The sequence below is a fragment of the Xiphias gladius genome, chromosome 15, assembly GCF_016859285.1.
Source record: "Xiphias gladius isolate SHS-SW01 ecotype Sanya breed wild chromosome 15, ASM1685928v1, whole genome shotgun sequence".
NCBI classification, from domain to species: domain Eukaryota; kingdom Metazoa; phylum Chordata; class Actinopteri; order Istiophoriformes; family Xiphiidae; genus Xiphias; species Xiphias gladius.
In genome coordinates this window covers 2,263,100-2,272,458 of record NC_053414.1, presented here as the reverse complement: position 1 = coordinate 2,272,458, position 9,359 = coordinate 2,263,100, and the positions used below count along the sequence as shown (strand labels likewise).

Genomic DNA, 9,359 nt, shown 5'->3' with positions numbered 1-9,359 from the left:
AACTTGAACTTGACAACCAGTTCATATGTGGAAGGTGAGCAGCTAAACTACGTGAACATTTCATTCATACACTCACAACAAAATTAGGTTTATTTTGTAGAGATGAGTTTATCCTCCTGTCATTTCTGAACCCTCTTTAAAGAATGAAAGGGCCAGTACGTAGTTTTATTCATGAATAAGAGGCTGATGAAACACGAGCTCGAGGGATTTTCATTCGCAGAGACCGGGTTTAACAGTTTTTAGGACGTAGCGTTCAGCAGGTAGTTAAACATTTGCAGCACAAACAAAGTCCTGTAGTGACACACACACATATGTGTGTGTGTGTGTGTGTAACTCAGCCATAACTCTTACAGTTTATAACTTTAACTGTAAAAAAAACTAAAAGTAACTGCAACTAAAAGTTCCTTTTTGTTGTTGACGAATTCACTATGTGAAACACAACCTTCTGCTGAGTTTGTTGGAGAAGCTGCAGGTTGGAATTATGGGAAGCGTAGTTGGATGTTGCACAGTTAACGAGACTACAGAGATAGACTGCAGGACCCATCGGTGTTAGGACCGGCAGCAGATTTGGATGGACACGGATTCGACCGCTTTCGTGTTCGTGCAGGAGGGGATTTTCGCAGCAGATGCTACATCGCTGTCGGACCGGACGGACCCGCTCAGAACGGATCAGACCTCCTGGTTCAAACCCGGAAGACCTTAGTTTTTGTTTATTCCGTCGATGTTCAACGCTGAGCTTCAGGTTCTGAGGGAACATGTCGGATAAAACGGCTCCCCGCTGCCAGCTGAGGCTGGAGTGGATCCACGGATACAGGGGTCATCAGTGTCGAAACAACCTGTACTACACCGTGGGAAAAGAGGTGGTGTACTTCGTGGCCGGGGTGGGCGTGGTCTACAACACCCGAGAACACACCCAGAAGTTCTACCTGGGACACAACGATGACATCATCAGGTGAGATGTTCCCGTGAGGCGGGTGTCAGGTGAACATCCTCAGAGAATCGGCTGATTAAAGGTGAAACGGGTCGAACTTGCAGCTCGGTGGATTGTATGCTAGCTATGCTAACTTGACATGCGGCAAGACAACGGTCTGCTGCGCTGCCCCCTGCAGGCAGAGAGCTGAAACTACAGCAACAGTGAGGCTGAAGCTGAGAGAAGTTTTCAGACTGAAAGTCAAACAGTAAAACAGATAGAAAATGCTGTAATGTTTTCATTTTATGTCTTTTCAGGCTGATTATTTTACTGTTTTATCGTTTTACCCAAACAAATCACTGCCCACACAACGGTATCGACTGACAGCTTCTGATCCTTTTTATCTTTAGTTTGATTATTATTTACAGTCCAGAGCTGAAAGCAGTCAAGTGTTTCTGCGTTTGGATCAGCTTCTGTCTGTCCCAGCACTATTCCTATTTATACTCATATAATATACCAATATTGATTTAAGGTTCACCAACAAATCAGATGAAATTCACTCGAGTCCAAATATGAGATGCAGCTACGGAGAGCTGCTGAGCTAGTTAGCTTTAGCAGGAGTGTAGCCGTTATTTTTGTGAACTGATTTAGCTGCTGTTTTATTTAATTATGTGGAAAAACAAATTCAAATACCAAAATCTCAGTTCATCAAAATGGATATCTTTCATTTACAGACAACAAGTCAGGGAAAATCAATTACTCAACTGGACTTTAGCTGTAGTTTGCTTCTTTCCATGGCAGAGACGAGTCCTACAGAAACATAGAGTAACAGGAAACGGAAAAATTAAATAATATTTTTCCTATAGTGAAACGTGTCAGATTCAGGTTGTAAGTCGGTTTTGACCAGATGTGCAGTCACTGTGTTTTACCTTGGTCGGTACTTTAGCTTCTGGTGACGTTACAGGTGTAATTTGTAATTTGTGATTCTGAGTCTGTCCTGCTGGTTCTTCGCTCAGGCTGCAGGACATTAAAAAGGCTGTTTAGAGACATTATTGACTGAATTACACTGAATATGTAAAACTGAGGGAGACTTGACCCCATGACCAGGCAGGGAGGCTCTGATGACACCCCTATCCAGGTGCGTTATGGGATTTAAATCTCTCTGGGCTGATACGTACTCAAAGTTTCCTTGGTTTCCTTGGAAACAACAGATGAAGCCGTGAGTAAGATCCTCCTTTATTTCTTTTTGAGAGAGATTACACACATACACACATACATTGGCCTTTCTATAGTTGTGAAGACTGGCCGAAATGTCACAGTGTAGAAATGTCCTCACAAGGATGGTTTCGGACAAAAAAAATGTCCACACAATCGTGGAGAGAGAGACACACACACACACTCACTCTGACAGATGTTGCAGATGTTGCTGCAGGCACATCTGCAGGTCTCTCTCTGACCCAGTTCAGCTCAGCCTGATGGTTCAAAATCAGCCAGAAACCAGAAAAACACAACAGAGGATCCACGTAGACTCTGTTACAGGACACGTTCACTCTTTATCTTTTTTAAAACATTCGTTTCTCAGTCAGAAGAATTGAACAATAAACTCAACAATTCGTGACAAGAAGACGTTTCACTCTCTAACTGCAAATAAAAGAGAAATAATAGTGAAAAAACATGTATTTAAACAGGAGTGAAACCAGTTCACTGCTGAGCAAAAACCACACCTCCACTGGGGCTGTAACTGGGTATGAAACTGTGTTTTGGATATGCCCCCAAACTGCGCTCTGAACAGAGACATCTGAGTGTTACAATGATCAGTTGATCAGTCAATTAGGTGATTATCAATAATTAATCATTTAAATCATTTTTAAAACAAAAATGCCAAAAGATTCACTGATTCCAGCTTCTCACATGTGAATATTTGCTGGTTTTCCCAGTTTTCTCTGACAGTCAACATCCTTGTGTTTTTGACAAAACTGGACGTCGGATTCGTTCACTCGGGCTTCAGGGAATAATGAAGAAAACTGTTGGTTCTCCAGTGATGGAAGAAGACGAGGTTTTCTGTCTGTTCATTACTGACGCAGAACAACTTTACAACAGATGAGCAACAAATAAAAACTACAAACAGTTCAGGTGTGAAAAGCAGATTTGACTCAGAGCCCCTCTACAAGACCAGGACCAGAGGATGGAGGATGGAGGACCTGACAGAGTCCAAACTTCAGTGGAGCAAACTTCTAACAATGTGTGTTTAACCAGATTATACAATGTGAGGTAAACTGGGGCTTTTCGCTGCAGCAGTAAAACGTTCTATGTTTCGTGGTTGTGGATTCAACTCAGATTTAATGTTCATAAGTTTATTGAGGAAGATTAGTGCTAATGTAAACCATTCACCGTCAATGACCGATTCATGGACGGAAAGTGTCTCTGACCGATCAGAAGTGAATCGGTTAGAGAGGAAAACTACTGGAATGCTCCTTCTCCACCAAATCAGCCGAACACACCGCCGACGGTGATCGATGGCGGCAGGAGGTGGGGGTTGGTGGTTGAGTCCCGCGGCCTGATGGGAGCTGACAGCCCGAGGAAAAAGTGATGACGAAGACATGCCGGTGAAGCTGCTGACGGTCGGAACGGGGTCCTTCCCGTCATCCTCTGCTCTGTCGCAACGGCCTCTGTTTCAAATCTGAGGTTTTCAGACTGAGGCGCCTCCCCAGGAGGGAGCAGGGGAGGGGCGAGGCAGCGCCTGTGCTAGGTGAGAGGGACAGGTGCACGCAGGGGATTAGGGCAAAACTCATCGTCCTTCTCCGAGTCCTAACGCAGTCGGATCCGAACACTGATATCATTCAGTGTAACTGCATCACACTACGCTTCTCGCCGCTCTTTATTCTGAACTTTTGACTTGCGCTTGCAGCCAGAAACAAGGATCCAAAGCTAAAATCATCAGCATGTTTAGGAGATGGGTGCTTTTACGTCGGTGCAGATTTCTGTCACGGTTGATTTTTCATTCATTTTTTTTATGATTTTTTAAAAATGGTTTTCTATGGGGAATGAGAAAACATGATGAAATGTGATGAATCATGATGAATATCTCAATAACTATAAAGGCCACAAGACTGAAGCACTGAATACGGGGAAGCTGGGTGAACAGCTTCCCCATATATCACACACTCAACTAGAAAATGCACCCAGTAGAGCGCAGACCTCCACCAAGGCCAGTGTGGAACAAGGTTTACCAGACTTCAGAGAAAAAAATTCAAAGTAAAAATAAATGATCCAGATCTGCCCCGGTATGTAACGGGCTCTTGCCTGGTCCGTGCCCAAATTGGTTCAGTAGTTTTTGCATAGTCCTGCTGACAAACAGACTCAGGTGACAACACAACCTCTGTGGCGGAGGTTAAAATGGTGGCGATGGCGCCACATTGTTTTGGCTAATGTCTCGGCAACCTTGAGGCGTAGAAGAAAAATGCCGTTTCTGTGGATTCAGTGGATGATGCGGAAGAGATTGATATAGGCCGCTCCCATTTGCGTCCTAAAAAATGGGCCACCATTTTGAATGTTTTGCTCGACATACTTTTGACTCCCTATCCTACATCTTTCATCCAAACTTCATCAAACTTGGAACATACCATGTCTGCTTGACCCCGAACACCGCCGCCATGTTTGATCTGAGATAGCAGGTGTTGTTTTTCCATGATTGGCCAACAAACGTTTGTGCATCTTGTCAAATCTATTCAACCTACTATAACTCTTCAATGCTTCATCCAATTTCAACCAAATTTAGCTCAAGTGTACAGACTGAGACCACAAATAAGGCTGCTGAGTTTGATGCAGTTTCGCCACTTACTAGGCCGTATGGGCTTCTAAACAGCTTGTTGATATCTCTTATAATTAATGAGTTATGCATTTTTTAAGGAGAAGTGCATAAAAATCCCCTTTGAAATTCAACTACTTCAACATACTTTCAGCTAGAGACTTCAGTTAAGCTTAAAACAGGTCAGAAGACTTTCAGCTATCAAACTCCTGTTCAGCTTTTTGGTTCCTGCTGCAGTTTTTGATTCATCGCAGTTTACAGTACAAACTTTCTCATACAATATCTGACTAATACTTATACCTACATTTTTCTTACATGTTTAAGTCCCTTGCTTTAACTACAAAAACATCCTTTTCCTCCCTAACAGGGAGATAATGGCTCCAGTGTAAATGAAAAGAATGTAAAAAATCATCACTCGTAAATAATTTAAAATGAACTTTATAAATGTGCCTTTGATTGACATTTTCTGTAACACTCTGTAGACTGAAAATATAATAACACATTCAGTGAAATCACAAAACAACCTAAAGAAACAAACCTGTAGTATCAGGTTAAGTCTCTTTTCTTAAATTACGACTCCACCTCTTCACCTGCAGAAATCTGCAGTAACCTTTGTGTGTGCTGATCTAGAGTCTGTGTGAGGAGACACATTCTTCTTTTATAAACACAACACGGTCTACTGATGACAGTTTTAGTTTGGTGGTCCAGCTCGTTTATTTAGAGTGAGACATCGCAACATCTACATTAAATAGTCTTCTTTTTAAACATTTTAAACGTCTCTTCCCAACCCCTCTTAACCCCCCGACCCCCTAGTCTGGCAATCCATCCAGATAAGATCCAGGTGGCGACAGGTCAGGTGGGTAAGGACCCGTACATCTGTATCTGGGACACCTACGCCATGCAGACCGTCTCCATCCTGAGGGATGTCCACACACATGGAGTGGCCTGTCTCGCCTTCGACTCTGACGGACAGGTGCGACCACGCCCCCTCGCGATGATGTCACAGGTTTTTACCTGTCTCAGAGTGCATGCAAAATGACCAAAAGAGCCGTTCGTATATTTAAGACACTTCAGAGCAGCTTTATTTTTATCTGGAACCATATTTCACTGCAGGGACCCCCCACTTTTTGTTTGATTGTTTGTTTTTAGACATTTTTCAATATGGCCTAATGATTATTACTGTTTTACTATTATGGCCTGTTTTGTGTCAATAGCTTTCTCATTTCACAGTACTTTTATTTGGACTCAGTTTACCCTTTTTTTGTAGGTGGGGCTCAAATAAAGGCTTATATTTATTATTTGATTTGATTAATTTAGGTTTATTGTTTAACTATTTCATTTTATAAAAAGCTAAAGTTATACATATATATACTGCTAGGGATGGGCTGTTTTCACATTTTCATGGTAGGATTATTGTGACTAAAAATATGACAGTAAACAGCATTATCACATTAATCATCATAGTTTTATTAAACCCTACTATTAGTGCCAAAATGTAATAAAACTACTTGACACCATGATTGCCTTGGATTAACCGAACAGTGAACTGTTGCTGTCGTTCTGTTGGACTCAAAAAAGAACCAACATCCAATACACTTTAAAGAACAGAAACAGAAGCAGGTCTGATTTATTTTGTCTTAAAAGTTGAATTTAGGTTTCAGGTGTTAAAATTCATGAATTAGATTTTACTGTGCAGGATCTTTTGGTTCTTTCACCCTCAGAGTTTATGATCCAACCTTCCTTTCTACAGGGCTTTCTGGAGTTCTAAAACTTTGTAGTAAGTGTTTCAGTATCACATCTCTAGACCCTGCCCACATCTACTGTAAAATTTGTATACAGATATTTTTGTGAATTAAAAAAATACATCTATAGAAAGTAATATCTAAACAAGGATTATTGAAATTAAAAAGTAAATACAAAAATATATTATAAATATATTAACCATCAGCTCATATGAACTCTTAAGAAACGCAGGGGGCCCCAGGATGCTGCCTTGTGGAATTCCACCATATAGAACTACACCATTTACTGTTTATACTCATATACTGACAGAGTAGCTTAACTGTAACCGATGTCTACCATTAATCCCTGTATTACCTGTTTTTGTTTTTATTTGTTTCTCATAGTAAATTTGCAAACCTTGGATGGTTCCACCTCCTTAAATGGGAATATTGGCTGCTTTGGTCTGACATAACGGTTTTGTAATAATATATTATAAAACATATTTTTGACTGTGGATATTGTGATGGCCATTTTTCATTCTTTTTTGATGTTTTATATGCCAAAGAATAATCAGTTAATCAAGAAAATAATTGTTAGATGAAGTAAAGATGAAAATAATAGTTAGTTGCGGCCCTATATCAATCATTTATACATATATATATATGCAACCAAATGCTCATATACATTATTTAGTTTATAACTCATTAGACTCACTAAATTACGACTTGTCAATCAGTTTACGAGAGATAACATCCTCCAGTTCTGTGGTGTGAATGTTTTTGGTGGGGGAAGCTACGTGTTGGTTTACATATGGATCAGTGTTTGAACGTCTGAACAAAGTAAAACTAAATGGATCTTACTTGTCTCTTACATGTTTTTTCTTGTCTGTCGTAGCGGCTGGCGTCGGTCGGTCTGGATGCCAAGAACACGGTGTGTGTTTGGGATTGGAGGAGAGGACGAGTCCTTGCCACAGCGACCGGACACTCAGACAGAGTACGACTCCTCATTCGTTCACATTTAAAGAGAAAGAAAAGGAAAGACTGACCATAAAGCCCTGGAACAGTGAGACGAGGGGAGGAGAAACACCCGAAGAGGATCTAGACACATCGGGTTGTTTGAAAAGGATTCCTTCCTGGGAAAATTTCACTTCGTTCTTTTCAACTGAAATTTGATTAAACACAGAACTATGGATTGTGCATCAGAAAACATTATTTTTTGATGCCATTCTATTTATGGCAACAGTATTTTGAAAAAATAGTAGAAATAAAGAATAAAATGATCAGTCCAAAATAAATATAAATGTACAGTTTGAAAGAATTTCTCTTAAAATTACAACATGTTTCAGGTGGAAACAAACAGAGTGCAACAGATGATTTCAGCACACATACATGCTAAATATCTCAGGTTCAGTACTGATCAGTCTCAGTGCTGATTGGTTCAGTATTGATCGTTTTCAGTGTCGATTGGTTCATCATTGATCAGTTTCAGTGATGTATTGATGATGGTTTTCCTGCAGATCTTTGACGTGGCCTGGGATCCGTTCCAGTCCAGCCGACTGGTCAGCTGTGGAGTCAAACACATCAAGGTGAGACAGGACCTCCATGTTTGTTTCGCAGACACACTTTAACATGACGGATGTTTTCACTGAAATGTATCATTTATTGAATGATGAGTTTTGTTTGGTTTTAACGTGATTATTTGGTATTTTTAATGTCTGTTCTGACTAACGTTTGATTATTTCACATATGTATCACACGAGTACTGTTTTAAGGATGACAATAATGATAATGACATATGATAGAATAATACAAATGTATCTTTAGTTCTGGACTCTTTGTGGGAACGCTCTGACTCCGAAGCGAGGGATTTTCGGGAAGACAGGCGACCTGCAGACCATCCTGTGTGTTTCCGCAGCCAAAGACGAGCTGACGTACTCTGGAGCTCTGAACGGAGACGTTTACGTGTGGAGAGGAATCACTCTGATCAGGACCGTACAGGCTGCACACGGGGTAATAAAAAAACAAACAGTCAGTTGACGTGCATCAAAAGATGCAACAGTATTTGATGTGGCCAATGTGTTTGGCATGCAAGTCCTTAGAATAAAGTCGAAGCTTCATTGTCAGCAGATTTTCCTCCAAAATCTTCCTGTAGCTGCAGCACTGGGGTTTTTTAGACTAGAGTGTAAAGCCAGAAGTCAAATACAATGTCAGTTTTAGAGGGAAGTCTGCTGAGGTTTCACAGCGGGAAAAAGGCACAGGGCACTGCTCTTTCACGGCATTACCAGTGTCGGTCCTCTGCAGGGAGAGAGGAGGAGAAGCAGCAGGGCTGATGGGAAAGGGGCTTATTCCTGTATTTCAGGCAGGGATCTTCAGCATGCACGCTTGTGAGGAAGGATTCGCCACCGGAGGACGGGACGGATGCATCAGACTGTGGGACATCGACTTCAAACCCATCACCAAGATCGACCTGAGAGAGGCCGAGCAGGGATACAAAGGTCTGGACCTCATTGTCTGTGTCAGACTAAAACATGATAGTTATCAAATCCACCAGCCGCCAGATCTGGTGTTAGGTTGTTATGGTTTTGGCTTTATGGGAAGCCTGTGAGAGATCAAGTTGTTGCTGCACTGGTGACTCCTGCTGTTCAATGGGGAGGTGTTACAAAGTAATTTAAAATTAACTGTAACTAATAACTTCTACCGATGACTAATTGTTAGTTAATAGTTATATGTAATGAGCAAGTGATTACATTTTGTACGTAACTTCCTCAGGGATTCCTAAAATCTGTTCTAAGAGGAATGTTGAAAAGAGGACAGTGGATAATGTTATTAGTGACTTCATCTTATAAGTTGTTAAAAAGATTTTCAAAAAGAGTTTGTATTTGTAACATTCTTCCAATAACAGATTAAATGAGCATCCGAG

At 41.0% G+C, this 9,359-nt stretch overlaps 1 protein-coding gene across 1 annotated transcript in view; it reads left to right on the top strand.

Moving 5' to 3' along the window:
• The first annotated feature begins 410 nt into the window (after nucleotides 1-410).
• Nucleotides 411-9,359, top strand: part of LOC120799734 (echinoderm microtubule-associated protein-like 6) — a 38,480-nt gene continuing 29,531 nt past the window's right edge. Inside the window, 6 exon segments of the mRNA XM_040145058.1 lie at nucleotides 411-952; nucleotides 5,532-5,691; nucleotides 7,335-7,433; nucleotides 7,957-8,025; nucleotides 8,264-8,449; nucleotides 8,799-8,934. Coding sequence (XP_040000992.1) covers nucleotides 756-952; nucleotides 5,532-5,691; nucleotides 7,335-7,433; nucleotides 7,957-8,025; nucleotides 8,264-8,449; nucleotides 8,799-8,934 — 847 coding nt within the window. The 5' untranslated portion in view covers nucleotides 411-755.